Source organism: Passer montanus, unplaced genomic scaffold, assembly GCF_014805655.1.
Source record: "Passer montanus isolate IOZ18808 unplaced genomic scaffold, ASM1480565v1 scaffold5, whole genome shotgun sequence".
In the NCBI taxonomy this organism is placed as follows: Eukaryota; Metazoa; Chordata; class Aves; order Passeriformes; family Passeridae; genus Passer; species Passer montanus.
In genome coordinates this window covers 15,372,850-15,394,669 of record NW_024369929.1, presented here as the reverse complement: position 1 = coordinate 15,394,669, position 21,820 = coordinate 15,372,850, and the positions used below count along the sequence as shown (strand labels likewise).

The 21,820-nt window shown below is 47.8% G+C and overlaps 1 protein-coding gene across 1 annotated transcript in view; it reads left to right on the top strand.

Annotated features, from left to right (window-relative positions):
* Positions 1-943: 943 nt before the first annotated feature.
* Positions 944-21,820, top strand: part of CHSY1 (chondroitin sulfate synthase 1) — a 76,869-nt gene continuing 55,992 nt past the window's right edge. The window contains exons 1-2 of the mRNA XM_039723384.1: positions 944-1,065; positions 9,882-10,377. Of these exons, the coding sequence (XP_039579318.1) occupies positions 1,019-1,065; positions 9,882-10,377 (543 nt within the window). The 5' untranslated portion in view covers positions 944-1,018. The remainder of the gene's footprint in view (positions 1,066-9,881; positions 10,378-21,820) is intronic.

Genomic DNA, 21,820 nt, shown 5'->3' with positions numbered 1-21,820 from the left:
TTCTGTTGAGACTGGAAGGTTTTTTTCCTGTGAAATGTGAGGGGTTTGTGGCTGCAGCATTTGAAGCTGAAGTGCTCTGTAGATGAAACGCACATGGAGAGTCAGTGTGGACAAAGGAAAAAGAAATCTTCATGCAATAAAGGCTTCAATCTCTTGAGCACTCACTGTAGCCTGCGGATGGAAACAGACTGACCTATTTCTGGTTGGTTTAATTAGCAAGGTGGGAAAAAACAGAGAGTGCCTGTGCCTTGGCTCTCTGTCACCAGAGCCTGTGCTGCACAAATGCACCAGCGCCAGGCAAACAGGCCTGGAAGGCTGCTCCTCACTGCCTGCATCCCCCTGGACTCGAGCCGGGCCTTGGGCAGCAGGGACCTGAGCTGGTGCCTCTCCTGGATCTGTCCCCAGTGTCTTCCCATCCTTTGCAGGGCTGGGCTCCCATCCTGGCCCCTGAGCCAGGGTTCTGCCACGGAGGCTTGGCACAGGCGCTGGGATGCCTGTCCTGGGGTTTTGTCCAGTGTCTCAGTCCCTGTCCCCAGAGCCGAGCATCCACATTCTCTTGGCCTCCTGCCCCTCTTATCTGGACAGCTGGGCTGAGGTTCTGGTGTCCCAGTGCCGAGGTCCCAGTGTGGGCTGCAGGGCCAGGTTCCCCATCCCCTGTGTGCAATGCTTGGTTACAGTGCCGCTCCCTGTCACAGAACCACGTTTGGGCTGGAAGGGCCCTTCACGCTCATCTCATCCCACTCCGTGCCCCGGGCAGCAGGGACACCTTCCCACAGACCAGGCTGCTCCGAGCCCCGTCCAACCTGGCCTGGAACACTTCCAGAGACGGGGCGGGACGTCCAGCGCTGCCGCTCCCGGGCGGTGCTCCCTGCCCGGGGTCACAGCGCGGCTCCCGGAGCCCCCTGCCCAGGGCCGTGTCCCGGAGCCCCCTGCCCAGGGCCGGGGCCGCGCCGGCGCCGCCGCCGCCCCGCCGCGCCGCCCCGGCCCGCCGGCACAGAGCTTCCTCTTCGTGGGGGTCATGACGGCGCAGAAGTACCTGCGGAGCCGCGCCGTGGCCGCGCACCGGTGAGCGGCGGGCCGGGGGTCCGGTGGGCTGCGCTGGGCTGGGCTCTGGGGTGGGCTCGGGATGGGTTCGGGTGGGTTCGACTCCTCTCAGCTCGGTTCGGTCACGTTCAGCTGAGCCGGGCTTGGCTCGGTTCGTTCCCATTCAGCCGAGCTGGGCTTGGCTCGCTTCGCTCCCATTCAGCTGGGCTCGGGCCGGTCGGCCGGTTCCCCCGGGGTAGAACCGCTCGGCCCGGGATGCCCTTACAGCCGGGATGCCCCGGGGGCCGCTCGCCCTTCCCCGGGCAGGTGCGAGCGAGCCTCGGGCGCGCTCAGCCCCGGCGCTCCTGCCCCGGCGCGGGCGCACCGGGCGAGCCCCGGGGCTCTGCGGGCGGGAGCGGCGCCCCGAGCGCGGCTCCGCTGCCCGGGCAGCCCGCACGGACGCCAGGGGTCCGGTGAGTCGCGTTGCCGCTCCCGCAGGTTCCACTGGCCCCGCTGACCTTGCCTGAGGGTCAGGCAGCCCCGCCGGTGCGAGGGGACGCTGAGTGCCGGTCACCGGCGGAGCACGGGCACCGAAGCGTGTCCCTCGGTGCCCGTGCCGTGGGCGCAGCTGCGACACGCTGGTACGGTCCGTGGCTGCTGCTGGTGGAGCGAGCTGACAGCCTGACGGTAACAGAAATAAAGTTTGGGGACCGCTGTAATACCCTGGATATAGAGCGCCGTGCCAAGCCAAAAGCGTGTGCTTGGGAATGAGACCCAGAAAAGGCATCTGGGAACAAAGAGTAAAACCCACCCCGGCTCTCTGCAGCCGCTGCTGAGGCTGGACCAGGCAGTGGGAGCTCGGATGAGGAGAGTCAGCCTGGGTGAAGCGCTCCGTGCTTCAGTGGCTGAGCTAATGCAGGAGCCACGGTCTCTGAGCCGTGTGTTTGTTACCTGAGCACACCTAATTTTGGGATAGGAACAGCCTTTGGTGCTTTGCCCTGTGTGCTGCTCGCCGTGGTCCCCAGGTGTGGCTGGGCATGGCCGTGAGCAGGCTAAGGGGAATTCTGTCCAAAGCCTCGGCAGCATCAGGATAATAATCTCTTCTGTGAGAAATGTGTCTGTGGCTTTGGTGAAAACTCTGCTGTGCTGAAATACGCTGGGATACGGCAGCATCAGGATAATCATCTCTTCTGTGAGAAATGTGTCTGTGGCTTTGGTGAAACTGTGCTCTGCTGAAATACGCTGGGATGTGCTCGTTGCTCCGGTGTGTGCCCAGCCGGCAGTGCTGGGAGGCTGCACGGGCAGCCTGCTTGGGAAATCTGAAAGAGTTAAAATGTCAGCTCGGGTATACCCCAGCTCTGGCTGAGCCAGCACCCTCGGAGGAGCAGCCAGGAGCTCTGGGGCAGATCTTTAATAAAACATCCCCTTTAGTCTTTAGTCTTGTGCTAGAATAAACCCTTCTCCATGCCCAACAAACCCTTCTCCATGTCCTGCCTGCCCTGGCTGAAAAGTACTTGGCCCTATTGGCCAGTAAGAGCAGGGTAGCAAAGCTGTGTATGATGGGCCATCATACCATCGTTCCCAGCTCAGCTCTGGTTTCAGGAAATCTGTCTTTATATCAGCAGCCAGTGCAATAAAATTGCTTTATTTGGGCAATCTGAGGCGTATTGTCCACCAGCAATGGTTTTAATGGAAACTTAATTCCTTCTTCCAGCAGTAGACCTGTAATTAAGTTACAGAAAGTGCATGATTGATGCTTTGAAATGGGTGAAGGAATCTGTTTCTTCAGGGTTATGTTCTTCACCGTGTGGGATGGAGCATTTTGGATTGCAAATCTCACGGGCTGTGTAATTTAGATTTACATACAGGGAGGCTGAGTCGTGTTGGGACATTGTGTACCAGGTTTTATGGCAGAATACTTTATCCAGCATCCATCAGATTTTGCATCAAGAATTCGGAAAAGGAAAATTTATCACTGTGTTGTCCAGAGTGTTCTTTGGGGAGAAATTCACTTTGGTGGTGTGGGAAGGATTCTTCTTTTTGCCTGGTTTTGCCTGTGCTTGCTGAACAGTCTGGTGCTGTGGCGGAGCTGGGTTTAGAGAACAAGATCTGCGACATCTGCTCTCACAAAACAATGGCTAAAGATGCAACTTAACAAATTCAGCTAATGGAATCGGGCTCCTTCAGCCCTTAGATGGAGATCTGACTATCGCTTTTTATTACACTGCTATTTTGGTTTAACCTCTAGAGATGATGTCTGTTCTTGGAAAAGGAGGATAAAGAGACTCTTAGTAGGGCTAAATGCGTTTTTCTCACCTCCGCTGGTGAAAGAAATGAGCTAATGTCCTGGTGACAGGAAGACATCTTTGGGGGAAGATGGGGAGGGGGGACGAGGAAGACAAACCTGAAATCTTAAATGGCTTTTGATTGCCATGAAGTACTCAAGCAGACAATTGCTGGGATTACTACATTGACAAAGCATCCTGGTGAGCTGAATCGCTGGCACAGCCAGTGAAATGGGAAGCTGCTAGCAAGGCATTCCCGGGGTGGCAGCGTGTGCAGAGCCTTGATACCACGCTGAAAGGAATTAGGGATTCAGAGGCTGAATACCTCCAAATTGCTGTGGCTCAAAGGCCATTTACAGACACGGCTAAAAGGGACCCGAGCGGAAAGCATTTGCTGATCCTGGCTGCTGTGAGTCCAGATAGGGTCTAACAAGAGGGGAAGCAATCCACTTCCTGAGCATCAATCATGGGCGAAATGACCAGTGCAAGGCAAAACAGGCCTGCTGGATTTTCGGGAGCCGCCGGCTCTTTGTAACAGCCCTGCTTTTGTAGTCGGTGAGGCAGAGAATGAGCTTTAGATCCACAGGTTTTCGGAGGGCAGATCTGCAGCCTCAGCAGTGATTGCATCTGCCAGCCAGGTTAGCAGAGCTTCCCTTCCAGGAGGCCGGGGAAGTGCAGCAGCAGGAGCCACGGTGTCACTTGGAAGAAAAAGGAATAGTCAGGAAAAGAGCTGGGCGGGAAGGAGTTAAAGGGATGGCTGGGGTTCAGGGAAAGTGCAACAATATGTGCTAATGGTTTTGCAGTTGAGGGGAGTTGTCCTAAAAGAGCTGCAGGAAGGAGAGGATGGGAATAAGCAGTCTCCCAGAAGATTTAAGTCTGCTGTCTCAGGAACAGAAATATCAGCCAGTTAACCCATTTTTTTTTTCCGTTTGCGTAGCAACTAGATTTCCTGGGAAACGTGGCAGCAGCGTGGTGTGAATGCAGTTAATGGCGAGATGTCAGCGGCTGGCCTTTGGCAGCATCCCTGCAGGAGCACAGCCGCAGCACTTCTGGGTTTGGGACGGTCCCCACGGCACCGTCAAGTGCCACGAGCACCATGAGTGATGCCCGGGGCTGGTGCTGGGCCATCCCTGCCCGGTGGCAGCAGAAGGATGCCCTTCCCAGGCTCCATTTCAAACGTGCTGCCTTTGTTGGTGGTGGCTTACAGGAGGCTGGAATCCAAATACCTGAGTGCTCGGAAGGGCTTAAGTGAAAGGCAGCCAGAAGGATTTGGGTGTGGGGCAGTTTGTGTTATCTGTCTAAGCCTGCACTTACACGTTGTTGTGCTGCTCCTAAATTCGGATCTGCATCTGTCGGGTGGTTTGGTTCTGGTTGCTGGTGAGGGGATGTGATGGATTGTGGAGCTCCTGCCTCTTGGGAGGGGGCCCCGTGAAGAGACTTTGAATATCGTGCCAGCACAGTACGTGTTCCACTTCGTGTGTGAATCGTACCACAGTATTGCAGCAGTGAGAACTTGGTGTCCTGCTCAGGTACCCTCCACCAGAACCATGATGTACTCGGGTTTTCTGGCCAGGAACCTAAAATCTGTGAGGATGTTTAAGGAACGGTATGAAAGAAGCACTGTCATTGATATGGGAGGGTGGGGGGTAAGTAAAACAAAGTCACTTAGACCCCCTAAAATAACCATGTGGCCCAAAACTCTGAGACACTTGGGCTCTGATCTTAGCCTGGCCCACTGTCTGTGTGCCTGTGGGTGATGGATCCATTTCTGTCCCTGTGTCCACAGGGAAGGTGGATATGCATGGACAGAAAACTAGCATCGCTTAAACCTGGGGGAGTTCAGCTCTAAGGAAGTTGCTTGGGTTCTCTGTTAAAGCAATCCTGCAGAAACCTGAAAGGAACTTTTCCTCAAAATTGGAATTCTGTAATGCAGATCTTAGTGATAGAGATCTGGAAATTTTAAAAACCAGGGTTTTTTTGTGACCTCCCATGTGTTATCTAGAATACCACGTGCAGGAGCAGTGTGCTGGTTTTCTGAGCTCAGTTCTCCTGTGTAAGCTGTGGTTCACTGCTTTCCCTGTAGCAAATGCTGCTGGAAGAATGGGACCTTGAAGCACAGCGATGCCAAACTAGTCCTAATTCAACATGGAATTTATCTGCATTCAAGACATCAGTCTTTCATGTCTGTTGCCTTGCTGAGTTCCTCACAAATTATGATTTTCTTCAGCGTAATTATACAAGATGACTATTTCTCAAAACTTTAAATGATTTCTCTGATCTCCTCTGAGGGAAACTTCCTGAGCTGCAGACAAAAACCAAATCACATTTTTTTGTCAGTCTTCAGCCTGAGTCTTTACAAAGGGAGCACTGTCTGCATAACGCCACTGACTGTGCTTCTGCAGTCTGCAGAGCTGATAAGCAAGATAATACAAATAAATAATAAATACTGGAAACTGAAGATAAAACATCCCAGATCTGTGCTGCTCCTGCTGCAAGTTGTGTTTTTAAGCTTCTTTCTAAATGAAGAAATAACTTCTGACAACATTTCAAGACTACAGCTGTGGTCAGTTTTTAGAAATACTGGGTTTTTTTAGCACTCTTGGTGTGTACAAGGTTTTCTGTATTTCACGAATACATGGGAGCCAGCTAAAAAGATAAAATCTTTTCACCCAGTTTGCTTGTGACTTGCGTAGCCTAAGGTACATGTAGGATATCCAGTGTGCAAAACTGGGTGAGAGAGGGATGGTGCAATTGATTTGGTAGCTACTAATACTGGAGCATCACTGGACTCCTGTCCTCTGCTTAGAGCTTTGTTTCTGAGGAAGCATTACTCATTTAGTTTGTGTTTGTTTAATTTTCACTTGGATTTCCTTGTCAACACAGCCCTCTGGTTTGTGGAGTTGTGTGCCCTGTGCACTGAGAGAAACCAGGTCACCCAGCACCGTGCAGGTTTTTTACCTCCTGGGGAGGGTAACAGAGAGCCTTGCTGTCCTGATTCATGCACATCCTCCTGCTTAAGCAGCAGATTCAGATTACACGGGGGAGATAAGGTTGGGATCTGTCAGGGTTTTTAAATGACCAGTTCAGTGCAGTATCAGTTGTGTTCACAGGCTGGTATTTCTCTGTGGGCAGAGTAGAAATGGCTTGGACTGAAGTTCTCAGTGATGGATACTGCAGCCCAGGTGGTCTCTGCAGGTGCAGATACAGGAGTCTGGTGGCAGAAATGTTGTGTCAGGGTGTCCTTTAAACAGCTCAGGGTGGACAGGGTGGTAGGGAAGAAGGAGGGTGTCAGATTTCAATAAAAATATTTTTCTTGGTTTTTTTTTTTTTAATTGTCAAACATACAGTTCTCTTGCAGATACAACCTGCAGGTCATATATTGGAGAAACCTTGGCCAGGAGAGTGATGTCAGCTGTTGGAAGGGGGTGTTGATGGGGCCACAGAGGTGGGGAGGTGTTGAGACAAGAGCTCTGTGCTCAGGAGCTGAAGGGTCAGGTTGCTGCCCATAACCTGAGAGCAGACAAGGTAAATGACAGCGGAGGTGGGAGGACTGGCAAAAAACTGGGTTTTACATACTAAACTACAGAATTCCTGGTGATGGAGCCAGGTCTGATTATTTGCAACATTGGATAAAAAAGTTAAAAGCAGCTTTGATCAGAATTCATCCCTGGATTGATCAGTCCTTAGCTCTGCTGATAACCGGGGCCAGAAAAACCTACTTACAGTTCATCTCACCCTCTGTGGTCTGGCTTCTTTGGCTGAGTGCAACAACACTCTTCCTGAGCAAACTGTTCTGCCTGTATTCTGTCCCCAGAAAGGGCCAGAGCGAGCTGTGGCTCGACGTGAGGAGCAGCCCGTGGTGCCTCCATTGTCTCAGCTCTGCCCGAGCCGTGCTCTGTTGACACAGACACTTGGGCTGTTTGTCCATGTGGGAGGCTTTCGTCCCTTTGGGTTCAGACAAAGCCATGGTCACAAATAACACGTTGAGCTGTCTCATCCTAGAAATTGTGTTGTTGCAGGAGGTGAACAAAGGCTCAGTCAAGCTGTGCTGTGCACGGTCGATGTGGTTGACATGAGATCCCAAGGCTGGAGTGACATCGTGGTGCTCACACAGGTCCTTGGGGTGTGGATGTTGTTAGGGCATGGTCTTTCTGTCCCCATTGTGTGCTTCACACATGCAGGAATGTCTCTGTTTTACCCCTGGTCTGATGTGAAACCTAAATATGGCTCATATGGAAAGATGGGCTCAAGCTGGCTTTGAGATGAGGGGTTTAGTGCAATAGGAAGATTGGGAATCAAGCCTGCCAGGGTTCATGGATGTGCATGCATTTTGTTCCTTTCTGTTGAATGGGAGCTCTTCTCTTGACAATAATTAGTGGTTCTTGAGGTGAAGGTACCTATTTGGAGAGCAAGGAGTAAATTTAAACTGGGAATCAACAGAAGGGCTTGATGAATTCCAGAAAGGAGCTAAAGCTTGGAGCTCTACAAGACATCCTGTGTTGCCCAGAGATTATAGTCATGATAAAGGCAGATCTTCCAGGGTATGAAGAGCAAGTCTGAAAATACATTGCTTGCTTTTGAATAAAAAAGTAAATAAGCAGAAATTTCCATAAGAATTTAGGTATAATTTCAATCTGGTGGTTGTCTGCAGAGTGTCCTGTGTCCACCCAAAGCTGTGTCTCAGTGGATGAGATGAGCTGCTTTTCTCAGTAACTCCTTCTGTCCTTTCTTTCTGTGGCACTGAAATTTAAATGCATCTTCAGTGAAGAAAAGTCTTTTGAACTTAGACTGGGAGTTGATATGGGAAGAGCTGTGGGTGATTTGTTTATGGAGTGTGGGTGTTAGAAAATAAACAGCAGAACTTCCTTAATAGTTAGTGAAAGTTCAGGATGTGACCGTGTCTCCTTTTGAAATGGGCAGTTCTCAGTGCTTTAACAGGATGTGATTTACAGCCAGCAGTACATTGAAGCATTAATTGCTTCAATGATGATTAAAGGACTCATCACCTCTGTTGTGAAGTCAATGGGAATGTTTCCATTTGTTTTACTCCCTGCTCTTCTGGGAAGCTTGGATCTAAACTTTTGCTATGAAACACTACCCATGGCAGTGAGAAATCCAGGAGACAAAGCTTTTAAAGTAATTGGGTGATATTCATTACACACAGTGGAATAAGTGAGAAACTGTTAAGGTGTCAAAGTTGATGTTTAGGTAGTCTCATTAAATACCTCTGCATTTTTGGATGAAACTTAAGGAATAATTCTCAAGTATTTTTATGTTTCAGGCTTTATATGATAGCTAATTCTGGAGATTTGAAATGTCAGATGGTCTGAGGTGCCCAAAATCTGCTCAGGTATTGGCAATAAGCCTGTGCTGAGAGGCATCTGGTCAGAGTGACAGTGATGCATTGAGGGAATAGTGTGTCCTTTACCTTGAGAGTCTTTTCACATCAGCTTTAGGTTATATTCCGAGTACAGTCTCCAAATAGAATGATGGATTATTCTCCCTGTATATAAAAAGGGGCAAAACCTGTTGGTTTACCAACTAAAATAGTTTTCTGTTAGTGGTATGTGATCTCTTATCCCAGATAGAATCTCAGAAAATGGTACTGCAAGCTTAAAATTAATATTTTTGAGGGCAAGGCTGTAGCAGTTACGTGACTGAAAATCCTCCCTGGAGGAGGCTGTGCTCTGCCTTGAGGAATCATCCTGCAGCTCTTCCTGCTATCAGTGACCCAGTTTGCCCACGCAGATGGGTTGGATTTGTCAGAGAGGAGCACGGAAGGTGTGGAGCAGATGTTGCTGTGCTGCTCTGCCCAGGAAAGGCTCCTCTTGTGTGCAGTTCCTCTCCACTAGAACCTGGAATGAGATGTCTGGAAATCTGCTGGAGGTGCAGATGTTGGGTAGCACCACGTTACTGTGGGAATTATGGGTTTTACAGGCATCTCGTAGAACTTTGCTCGTATGGACAAAGCCACTTGAGGTTACTTCTGCTCCATGCTCTGTGCTTTGCTTCTCCACACACCATCTGGAGAAGTTGCTGTTTGGTTGGTTTCCCAAGGGACACCATTTCCTCAAAAGTTCATGTGAATTTACTCTCAGGAAGTCTGTATTTCTGAGTGCACATTGGAGCTTTTGGGCAGGCTTAGAGGGAGTGGAAGGTGGCTATGATGCTGAATAACTTGTAGGGAAGCTTTGGAAACAGTAAATTCAGTTGTATGTGAATTGTTGGCCCATATTGGATCGCCTCTGTATTTTGTGATCAATAGCTGTTAGTGCAAAACTGAGTGTGCTTGAGAATCCTGCTTCCCCCTAGTAAACTGCTGCAATTGAATTATTTTTCTAACATATTGAGGTGCAAAAATGGCACTCAGATTTGTCATATCAGAATTTTGTGTATGTTGTACCAATTGCTGTGTGTGCCATGTTAATGTCCTCATTTGTGTGGTAAAAAATAACCTTTCAAGGTGTTCAAAAAAGAAAATTTGTAAAGCAGGTGAGCCATAGTCTGTGGCAGCACTCTCTGCCTGCCCTGGTTTGCATATTTAATTATTCCTTCTTGTCTTTTCCAATGTAGAACGTGGTCCAAAACCATTCCTGGCAAGGTCGAATTCTTCTCCAGCGAGGGTTCGGACACCTCTATCCCCATCCCCATCGTGCCGCTTCCAGGTGTAGATGACTCCTACCCCCCCCAGAAGAAATCCTTCATGATGCTCAAGTACATGCATGACCACTACTTGGACAAATACGAATGGTTTATGAGGGCTGACGACGACGTTTACATCAAAGGGGACAAACTGGAGAACTTCCTCAGGAGCCTGAACAGCAGCGAGCCGCTGTTCCTGGGCCAGACCGGCCTCGGCACCACGGAGGAGATGGGGAAGCTGGCGCTGGAGCCGGGGGAGAACTTCTGCATGGGGGGGCCCGGGGTGATCATGAGCCGGGAGGTGCTGCGCAGGATGGTGCCGCACATCGGCGAGTGCCTGCGGGAGATGTACACCACGCACGAGGACGTGGAGGTGGGACGCTGCGTGCGCAGGTTCGCGGGGGTGCAGTGCGTCTGGTCCTACGAGGTAAGCACGGGGGGCGTGGGGAGGGGTCTTTCGTGGCAGGTAGAGGGGAGGGTTGCTGTTGTGCACAGCAGATCCCCCAGGACTCGCCTCCCTCTGCAGCATCACCATCCAACCGTACGGTTTCTACGCTTTCTGTTTCCTGCGAGTGTCACCCTACAAAAATTTGGAAATGCCGCAGTAAGGAAGGAAATAGAGGAATGTTCATTATTCATAACAGATATTTTTATTTAGATAGAAAGGGATAAGCTAAAATCAAAATGGCCTCGAGTGCCTGCAGTCCTGACTGTCCAAGCCTCTTTCATCTTCTTTAGCCGAGCACGTCTTGGCGTCAGCATGGAAAATGGATGATACAATTACCGTGTTTCTTACTGCAGTTGAAATGTGTGGGGCTGACAGATGTTTGCCCTGACAGTGACAGTTTTTCTTCAAACTGGAGATGTCTCATGGTGGCTGGCACTGTAACCCTGCATGCTGAGCTGCCTCCTGGCAGCCCAAATCTGTTGCTGCTCCGGGCACTCATTGGCAGCCCCATCCTGCAGGCGCCTGCTCAGCAGGTCCTTGACGTCAGCAGAGACAAGCCACCACTCTTACCGAAACTCGTGGTCTGCCCACACTCATGTGCCTGCAAATTTGGCATTTTGGGGGATAAAAAATTAGAGAGCCTGCTTGTGGCAGAGTTTCCCGCTGCTGTTTGTTGGGAACTGGCAGTTCCTTCCCAGGGATGACAGGGCTTCTCCTGCCTGGGTGTGCTGAGCTCCTTGAAGCAAGTCCTGGGTGTTTACAGACTGCCTGGTTGAAAGCAGCTGCTGGGCTTGAGCTGCACTTCCACCAGGGCAAATGCTGGTGGGTCTGCCTTGGAAATATGGGAGAATTTGAAAGCAGAAGAGAGGCTGCAGTTTGTGTCTGTGCACAAACATTTATGATCTGACGCAATTATGGCTTTGTCTTTTTATGAGAAGTGGTGAAGGGTTCTGCCTGCGTGACAGGAACTGTGGTCACAGCGACAGTGAGGTCACAGACAGTGACAGATATTGCTGCTGAGCCACTCTTTCACTGGCAAAGATTTGGGTTTAACTTTTGACACTGAGCTTCTGCCCCCAAAAGCTGTTGGTTTGCTTCAGTTCACAGTTCAGCGACACGGGGAAGCCTTTGAGGAAGGGGAAGGAGGTTTCCAGCTGCAGTTATTAATGAATATCTTTTGTGTCTGGAGACTTTCTGGACTTACATTGTCTCTCCACATTCCCTGCTTTCAGACCTGGAACTAGTTTATGTTTTGCCAGCATTGTGGCTTAGCCATTCATAAAGAGTCAGTAACTTTTTCCACAGTTTTTAGCAGCATAAAATTTTTACTATAGACATTCAGAGCTGAAATAACTTCTGCTGTGAATGCCTGTACCATCTGGCATTTGATAAGTTACTGAAGGTCAGCATTTTGGTCCTACTGAAACTGTCAAAGAGCTCCTAAATTCAATATAACCAAATATTGGATTGAAATAACTAATGATGGCACACAACTGCACTGGGAATGCTGTCTGACAGAAATAGATGGGGCTTTCTCATAATCAGTTTTGTTTGATGAGCTTCTCTTATTAGCCTTAATACTGTATTCTCCTAGGTGTCATGAATTGCTTAATATTAGTTTGTGTGAAATGTATAAACTGTTGGGTGTTCAGAAGTAACTCCTGAGTGTGGGATGTTAAGGTTCAGCTGTTGGGGAGTGCAGGAAACATTTCAATGACAAAAGCACACAGCTTCTGCAAGCAGTAGGTCCATTCTCATTTAGTTGTGGCTTTTCAATTTAAATACCTGTCATCTTTTTTTATCTGGTCCTCTTGTTGCCCAGATGAAATGTGCCTGGTATTTTATTTCAGATAAAGCAATAGCTCTGTGAAAAAACACAGCTGTTGCAACAGCTGTGTTAGGAAGGCTTGGTGTAAAAGCGACATTTTCCTTGTCTTGTACATTCATGAACATCACACAACAGGCCACTGTAAGTGAGTTGCAAAATGTGTTTCACTGAGCTTCTGATGGAGCAAAAAGTTTATCTGTGCCTGCTCTGCTGGGGCACAGCCACCGCATCCTTCACAATTCCCGTCAGAAGAAAAGCTGTGACAGCACAAGGCTCAGCAGACAGAGCAGTGCTGGCCTTAGAAATCCCAAACCTCAGACTTCTCCTTTGCAGCCTGCACTTCCTATTCTGAAGAGGCTTGAGTGGCAGCAGGGGTGAGGAGTTCAGGTCTCTGCAGTGACCCCCCAGCTCACTGGGTTTCATTCTCAGCATCTCGGGCGTGGAGTGTCCTGCTGGTCCTCACTGCGGGTGGCTTTTCCCTGCACTGTTCTTGTGGTGGGCTCCCTGCCCAGAATCGTTTTACTCATCTCCCTGACTGTCACTGCCCCCTTTCTCTGATTTTGGGATCCCACAATGTCTTTACTGTGCTGCTCATCTTCCCTGGCCCTGGCCCTGGTGGTGTGCCCGAATGCATCACCAGGCCCAGCTCTGTGTGGCGTTTCTGCTCACAGCAGTTTGTCTCAAAGCCCCTTTTTTTCCCCCTTTCCTGTGTTTCTGTCACCCCTCTGCTCTCCGCAGTGCCTCTCAGAGCTCTTCATTAGAGTGGCATCAGTTATTGCCCGTTTCAAGACTTGTGAGGATTTGTTCATGCTCTTCCTGCCGTCAGGAGCTTTTCAGCAGACACAGTAGAGGAATTGACATCACCATTCTTTGGACTTCCTGTGTCATCTCAGCTCAGAAAAGCAGCAGCAGCAGCATGTACAAGGTTGAGGACAACTGCAGCTCTCTGGGCAGCTCTGACCCACCCAGGCTGCTGCTCTGGGAGCAGTTTGCAGCCCACAAGGGATTTTAAGCTCCTGTGACCAGGCTTGGAGCTGTTATTTGACACAGCCTTATTTGACACAGGTTGAGTGAGTCACAGATCAGACATGGCTGTTAAATGTAAGTAAGTTCTTTAGGGCAAGGATTATCATCACTGTAAAAACAAAACGCAGACTGTCGCTGCTGTTTGACAAATAACTGTAAAACTCAGCGCTCTACAGGGTGGAGCAGCCAAAACCAGGGTTTATGCAGCAAATGATAAGTCATGAAAAGAATGGAGATGTGAAATCTCTCAAGCTTTCAGAAGGGAGCTTGAGAGTTCATGAAGAAATATAGTGTGTGGTCCTTTTTCTTGAAGAGAACTAAAGGGTTGGAGTGAACTTCCTCAGAAGTGGTTCTGCATTTCTAGTGAATATTGGTACTTCAGACTTCTGGTACATTGCTGAGTGTCATTCTCAGGAAAAGGTTGCCTACTTAAGTCTCCTTCCTTCTCCCCTTTCCTCCCACCAGTACTTCTTCCAGTCTATCTCATGTGGCTCACAGGGACATGGAAGTTTTGTTTTCTCCTACGTTGCCGTGTGATGCCACACAGGGTGTTAGATTTCAGCCTGAGAACATGTTCTGGTTTTGATGACAAGCTCTTTCATTTGTGATTTAAACCATCCCAAAAGTATTGTTGATCTCAGTTTTGTGTCTAATGTTTCCTTTAAATGCACCTGAATTACAAAGTCGCTGCTGTGTAGCTTGGTGTTGTTTCAGCCTTGTTTTGCAGCTGTTGCTGAGCGTTGTTCTAATTTGTGGTTAACAGCTTCACAACTTTATTACAGCCTCTTTGTAGCTGCTAGAAGTCAAGGCAGTGCTGATATATCTCATTAATTTCTTCAGTATTAAAACCCTTCTGACACATGCTGCTTTCAGGTGATCCCAATTCCTTCCTCTGTGTCCTACAGTGCAGTAGTGGATAGTGGATCCAGTGGAGCATCTTTTGCTGCCTCTGGCAGATAAAACAGACAAAATTGCGTATTTAATCTCCTGTTCTGATTGAGGTTGTGGGAGAAATTAGGTGAGATGCAGCAAATGTGTCTGTTTGGAGCAAGCAGTGCTTTCCTCCAAACTGCAGCAAGTACTCTAAAATGTCCTGAAAGGAGACAGGATTTTTTACAGTATACATGGGAAAGAAGGTATGACAAGGGCAGTGATCACACCAGGAAACGTGAGCAGCAAGGAAGAGCAGGTCCAACCTTCTGGGTGTTGGTGAGGGGAAAAAGTAGGGCAGTGGTGACCAGGGATAGCAGGGGGCTTTGGGAGAAGAGGGGTTTGAATTAATATTTTGTGTGGTCTTTCATCTGGAGTAATTGACGATAATTGCTACTCTGAAATTCACTGAAGTTAAGAAAGCCCTTAAAGTGCACATTATATCTGCCAAGTACACTGGCAGTGCCAGAACATACTGTTTCTGGGATGGATGTTCCCAAGGGCAAAACTGAAGTTTATGGTTTTCTGTAAGACAGCCGGAAGTGGAAAAAAAAATTATATCCTGCAGTGATTGATCAGATCTGAAAGACTGGAAAGAGGTGCTGCTGTTAATGGCTGACCTCCAGTTGCTTTGCTTTATCCTTCTCTCATTAAGAAAAAGGAGATTGATGCTGTTGTGGCTGGTTGGTGAGTGGCACCCAGCACAGAGCGAGCTCTCGGAGCAGGGCAGGATGGGGGCAGTGGGGCTGGACTGTGATTTTTGGTTGTTCTTGCTCCATTAACTTCTCCTTGCACTCCCAGCCAGCAAATGAAAGATTTGACATGTCTTTGTGGTAGGAGCTTCCAGCAGCACTCCTGAAATCAAACATTATTATATGTGTGTATTGTCCTGGCTTCAAAGCTTGGACATTTTCTGAAGTCAGAGCATGGAAACTTGACAAACCCTGACACAACAGACACCTTATCTCAGTGTGTGTGCAGCCCACTGCATTTCTTAATTTCAAGCAATTGTGATGTGAATTGTCTGTGTGAGAGAGGGAGGATACAAGCATGCCCAGAGTTTTAGGATGGATGTTTATAAGCCATCTTTCCTCCAGCACTAAATTTTATCTTTGGAATGCCTCAGAGATGCCTTTTTGGCTTCAGATTAAGATGTAAGTGGGTGGCCATGCATTCTGGGGAAAGGATGGAGATTGAGCTCCCTGAAGGTAATGAGGAATGGCATTTTGTCAAAGGACAGACAGGTAAGACTGGAGAAGAGCATTATCTGGGCAGGGGAGGTGATGCATGGGGCTCAGGGTGAGACTGAAATACATGACTGATGTGACAGGGAGTCCGTGACGACAGTGGGGGAGGCTCTGTGGTGTGGCCACTGTGGTCTAATTTTAGTGTTTGCTGGGGAGGAGGGCAGAGAGGTCAAAGGAGAGAGTAAAGGCTGCAGACTGGTCTGTGGAACCAAGGTGTGGGGTAGGAGGATTTGGAAGGTTTGGAATGGGAGACAGGTCTCAGGTCTGCAGCCAGGTCTTGACCTGGCTCTTCAGAAAATAACTGAGTGTTTGAGAACCAGATATTCCAAAGAGGGAGAACTTGACATTACAGCTTTCTTACTGACTTCTGAATGCAGGTTGGTCAAGGTTTATTCTGTGGTGTAGAAATGAAGATCAAGTGTTGTAACAAAATGTGAGTCTGGGTCCCACTCACTTTCTGCAGGACATCCTTTTCAGAGGGGAGGGCTGGGGGATTCTTGCTGACACAGAGAGGCCTTTCCAGGCTGTAGAGCCTGTTTGGGACTGACCTAGATTTTGTGAGCACATGGTTAATCTGTCCTTAGTTAGCTGGATGACTTGACCTAATGCCTAAGCTGAGGGTTGCTGAAATGAGGACTTTGATGGTGTCGTGCAGACTCTCAGGAAGCTTCAGCCATGAATCCAGCAAACAGAAGTATTGCTTTCCCCCCATTACTGTTGTCTTGGAGTGCAGGGATTTTGTTATAAATTAGGGTCTGTGCAGCCTGTTGAGCTGAGGGAGACATCAGGATTAGTGGTTATCTTGAGGACAAGTCAGGAAAGGCTAATCCTTCATAGCATGACAGGACAAAGAACTCTAAGAAAATAGCTCATCATGCCAGTTTCTTAATTAAGGCACTCAGAAGAGAGTTGAGGATTTGAGATTGTTTTGTTGAACAGCAGTGGGGATAGGCAGAAGAAGGTGAGTCTGAGACTAGAAGCTTTCTATTGTGTATTTTTCTTTTGAACTGATGGGAAAGCCATCCTGCTTTTGCAGAGTAAAATCTTCCTTTACAGCTTGCTGGAGCTGTGAGACTCTGCTACTTGTGCTGTGATCAGAGCTGCCCTGCCTCTTGCAGGGGAATCCCACCTGACTGGAGACCTTGGAAGGACGCTGTTAAATTCCAAATCTAATCAGTGTCAAACCCCTTTGTAGTCAGTTATCTCCTGTGGGTCAATGATATCTGATCAAACATTGAGCTGGCAAGTTTCCTCTTCCATTTTCTTTAGTGCTTATTTCTGTGTATAAAATATGAAGGTGGGGGGAATAAACCATTTCATGGATACCTCTGTATAAAAGTAGAATCTCCTAAGTGTCTTGTGTGACTAGACAGTGGTAAAAATAGATTTAAAAATTGTCTTTCTTGACGGAAGAGGACATAAAATGTCAGCTGGAGCTCTCAGTATGGCAGTTTTTAGCTGATCTCTATGTAGAGGGTAATTTTGGGAGGAAGGGGGGCTAATTGTGTTAAATTGGAGAGAATGTTTGCATTTCTCCCCTCAATCTTTTAAAGCCAAGTTCTGTGAGCAGCTTAAAGCATCAGCAGCAAGGAGGTGTCAGAGCCTGTGAGCATGGGAGAGAAAAGCCAGACTTGTTTGCTGCTGGGAAATAAAAAATGAAGTGCTGATGTTGGGAAGGGGCTTAATATAAACTTAGCTGAGGTCACCAACAGGAGGGTAGGAACACACAGCTCAAATACTTCCAGTGCTACCTGCTACTCGGAGTATGGTGTTTTAAGAAAGACTTGATTTTTTTCAATAAGAGCAATTGAATTATCACAGAGAAGAAACAAAACTTGGATTTTTTAAATGGATGGATACGATGGTCTCAGTGTAATACCCATTTGTGACTTTAAAAAACCCCAACAACCAAATTTAGTGCAATAAGATCATTTTCTTTTGGACTTCCAATGAATGAGCATGGATAATTACCCGGAGTTGTTCTAGACAGTGGTTGTAGCCACAGTGGTGTGTAGCACTAACCTGCTAGGAAGGGTGTTCTTAATGCTTTGGGAAAGAACATTTCTTACAGACTGTGTGCTGAGACACTTGCCTTGCTCCCTGGGCTGACAGTGTAGCAGGGCAGTGTCTGAGGATGCATTTGTGATCTGTACAGTCACATTTTCCCCAGTTCACCCTGCAGTCACTGGTCTGCTGCCTGTGCTGGGAGAGATCCCAAAAAGAGCTGTTAACACCAGCTGACTCCTCACCCTAGCCAGAAGCTCCCAGTTTATCTTTTGCTTCTCCGAAATTCAGTGTCCTTGATGAACTTTGCGGTCTCCCAGTGCTGACGAGGCAGAAAATGGCATTTGGGGCTGCTTTCTTTGTAGTTTGCATCTGCAGTTACAAATGAGAACTGTCTTGGGTCTCCCTGTATGCTGTCCCTGAGCGTACCTCACATGTCAGGAAAGAGATTGGTTTTAGGCTGTGGAGGAGAACCACTGGCCCCTGGATGGGCAGGGAAGGTGCAAGATGACAAAGAGGACAACCTGCAGCAGTTTAACCCTGCTCTGGCTGTGTCTGGTGGCCCTGGATGGGGGAGTCTGTAATCTGACTGCACAGAGGATTAATTGCTCTGCATTTGTCTAACCTAATTTCCTGCAGACACCTCCCAGCTCCAGAACTGCTGTTTTGTATTCTGAACCTATCTGATTTGAAGCAGAGAACTCAATTCTACTTTGCTGGACTCCTACACCATCTTAATTGATCTTGAAAATGCTTAAAACAATTTCTCACTAATTTCCTGTGTTAAAAGCTTATCTGGACTCCTGGTGGTGTGAACTTTTCATGGTTATCAGCTGGAGACCTCTTAAAATCTTGCCAGAAATCCCAATTGCCTGAAGGGTGGGGATTATCTTCCTGCATGCATAGGCCAAAATGACCTTTATGTGTCACAGTGAAGTTGGGAACTTAATTGGAAAAGTTTGGGGGACTAACTGGCTTTGTTTTCTTAAATTTTAAAGTTTCAGCTAAAATTGTATTTGGGAGCCCTTGCAAAACTAAAAGTTGAAATCTAGTTATTTCTGGTTACTTTTTTTACGTGAAAGTCAACTTCTGCTGGTACTCAGTGAAAGCAAGTTAGTGGTTTTTTCAGTTGTGTCTTGAGCAAGTTAAAAGCGGTGCTACAATAATGAAACACAAATAAAAGTTGTGACAGATTTTTGTGGGGGGACTCTTGAGAACCCATTGAACTTCATGCCAGTTACTTGCAGCTTGTGTGGTAATGGTGACTTCAGGAAAAGAATCAATGCCTGCATATAATTTATATTGCTATTAGTAACCCAAGCTAGTAGGGACCATTCTTTTAAAGGCTCTTTGAATAGGAAATGTCTGGTTATGCATTTATCTCCTGTCCACGCTTCAGAGTTGTGCCCTGATGTGGAGTGTTGGTGGTAAGAGGAGAGCCACTACAGTGAGCTCCCTTTTCCAGGTGGGCATGGAAGCAGTTTTTCCTTTTCACAGAGAGCTTTTGCAGCCTGTGTGATGCCATTTTTACCTGAGCTGCTGTCAGGGACTCACTCCCAGGGCTGCAGTGCAGGTGCAGCTTCAGTGGTCAGCTTCTGTGCTTGGTGATCTGATGTCCTGGGAGCATTGCCACAAACAGCTTCATTTGGGTCTGTGCTGGTTCATACTGAGAGCACATGGATGTGAGCCCTGAATGTTTGTGCAGAGCTGTGAGATGAGGCTCCTGGAGCCAGTGCTTTGGAGTCATTAGCTTAGAAAGAGATTTAGGAAAAGGCACGACATGCTCTTGTGTAATAAAGAGAGCACAGGTAGGGTCATGCCCACTGAATCTAAGTTCCATCCAAGTCTCTGGGTTTAATCCTTCCTACTGAATGGCTTTAGGGAGCTCCAGCTGAGTGCTATATTTTTGTTCTTGGAAGCAGTCTTCAGAAGCATCCGGTACTCTTTGTGGATTAAGCACAGGTTCTTACACAGAGGCTAGGATTAGCGATGAAATAAATGGGAACCCATGGCTTGGACTCGGCCAACAGTTCATTAGAAAGCAGAAAAGGGTAGTAGAAAACTGCCTGCAGTTCCTGAAGTGCCACTGTCACCTTCTTTCAGCTGCAAAGAAAAGCGTGTTATCAGAAAAATAAAGGAGGACATTACCAGAAAGCTCCTCTACCTCGGGGCTGCCGCAGCCCTTCTGAGGAGGCAGCCAGCACTTGGATGCTGTGTCCTTGCCTCTGTCCTCGTGGCTGTGCTCAGCCATGTATCAGTGTCTTCTGAAAGGCAGGCACAAGTCTGCTCATGAAAACTTGTTGCCTGCTCTTGTTCATGGTTGCCACTTCAGATTGGCGCAGCTGGTTCGAAAAGCGCTCCGAGAATGGCAGCAGGGTATTAATGAAGGTTCCTCTGCTCATGGGCCTTCAATGGAGGTAATTACTTGGCAGTAACTTCTTTAAACCTTATTTGAATTAAAGCTACATGTTTTGGCTGGTTATGTCACCACTGTATTAGTGAGGAATGCAGGAGAGAGTGGTAGTTTGGATTAACTGAGCTGCCTTAATCCTTTGTAACCATACTTTTAATTGTGTCTTTACTGTCTTGCAGAGAGAGAAAATACTTGCCCAAAGGACAGCAGAATTTGCTCCTTAGCATCTCTGCATAAGGACAATGTTCTTTGTCCTCAGAAGGACCATGTTTCTTGGTAGATAGGTTGTTGAGAATTAACATGGATAATTCTGCATAGATATTCAGCAGGGAATTGTCTTTATCTTATGTCTGAATTTTTTATAAAGCCTTTTTCCTACAGTCCCACTTAATGTAAGGATACAGAGTGGGTTAAATGCCCGACCCAATGTTTTTTAATGGTTTCCTGCAATCTTCAGACCATGTGCTTGAAAAAAAGTCTTGTCCAACATGAGTGACTCAGAACACACACCTCTCACATTCTTTGTCCATGTCAGCGAAAATATTGTGCCCTTGCATGTGTATCTTTCCTGTCCTGACAAAAGAGAAATTTGCTTAACCTTATCACAGATGATTTGTCAAGAAACCTTACCTTCACCTTACCTTACAGTGTTTGTTTAACCTTATCACTGATTTATTAACTGGCATACTTGTTTTTATATCCTTTTCTTATTGAAGATACTTCCTAACATCATTGGCCAAGGGGAACTTTATTTAAAAAAAAAGCAAGCAGCCAACAACTGTGAGACAATAGCAGATTTAATCTTCATAAAGCAGCAGGGCTTTTGCTTCCCTGGGAATGTTTGCTAACTGTGGCTTTTCCAGATTTTGGACAGAGCAATTTTTCTTTCACTTTTTCAAATATTCTTTTTTTTTCCCCCCCTCTCTCTGCTTCCCTGGAGTTGAAACGTGCACGGCAGTCACTGCGAGAGCCTTTTGCAGTTGCACTTTTTCTTGCTGTGTTTTACTGGGCCCAACTGGAAGCCACTTCTGATCCTGTGGAATAATGTGTTTGGCTGAATCCTGAAGTTTGCTGCTGCTGCTGCTGTGTGTGCTTGTACTGAGGAAAAACCATCCACACGGTTCCTTATCTTCCCTAGGCCAAAAATAACAGCGCGGCTCCTGCGGCCTTGAAGAATTAGCCTAATTTCAGAACTGGAAACTAGGGCGAAGATGAAAAGTGTGTTTCAAAATATATATAAAATAGCAGCTGGGTGCTTAAGCATGAGGATGAAAAGCCTTTGTCCGGTGGATCACGAGTATTTGTGATGATCTTTTGCATGGATTGTCCTGCAGGGACAGGCCTCTGCTCAATGGCAGGTTGGCTCCACTTTAAACCAGGCACTTCTGACAAGGGCCTGCAAGCGAGGGGGATGGAAGCTGAGGGCAAAGTCATCTTCCTTGTGGCTGCAGAGTGGCCCTGCAGATCCCTGAGGTGGGTCATTCCTCCATCCTGCCTTGTGCCATCTGCCCCAGTGCAGGGGAGGTGTGAAATGTGTAACCCCGTTTATCGTGCGAGGTGCTCGGGCCCTCTCCTGCACAGAAAATGCCTTGTTCCTGTTCAGGCAGCACAAAGGCTCTTTTATAGCTGCTTGGCCATACATCTGTCGAGGTGCCTCAGACTGTTAGCACTGCTCTCTGTTTGAGGTATGCAGCTCCCAGGCTGTGATGTACAGTGATATGTTGTTTATATGTTGCCTCCCTTGCCTTTTGAGGATAGGGAGCTGTGCTGTGTCCTGCCCTGAACAAAGCTGGTGTTAGTTATGGGATGAAGTGGTAGCCTGGAGATTTTCTCTCTAAAAGCAGACTGGAATCCTTCTGGTTCGCACTGCGAATTAAACATCTGAATTTGGCAGCGATTGCAGGACAATAGAACTTTCTCTGGGGAAAAGTGTGTTGAATTTCTACTCCAGAGACAGACCTGGCTTGAAAGACA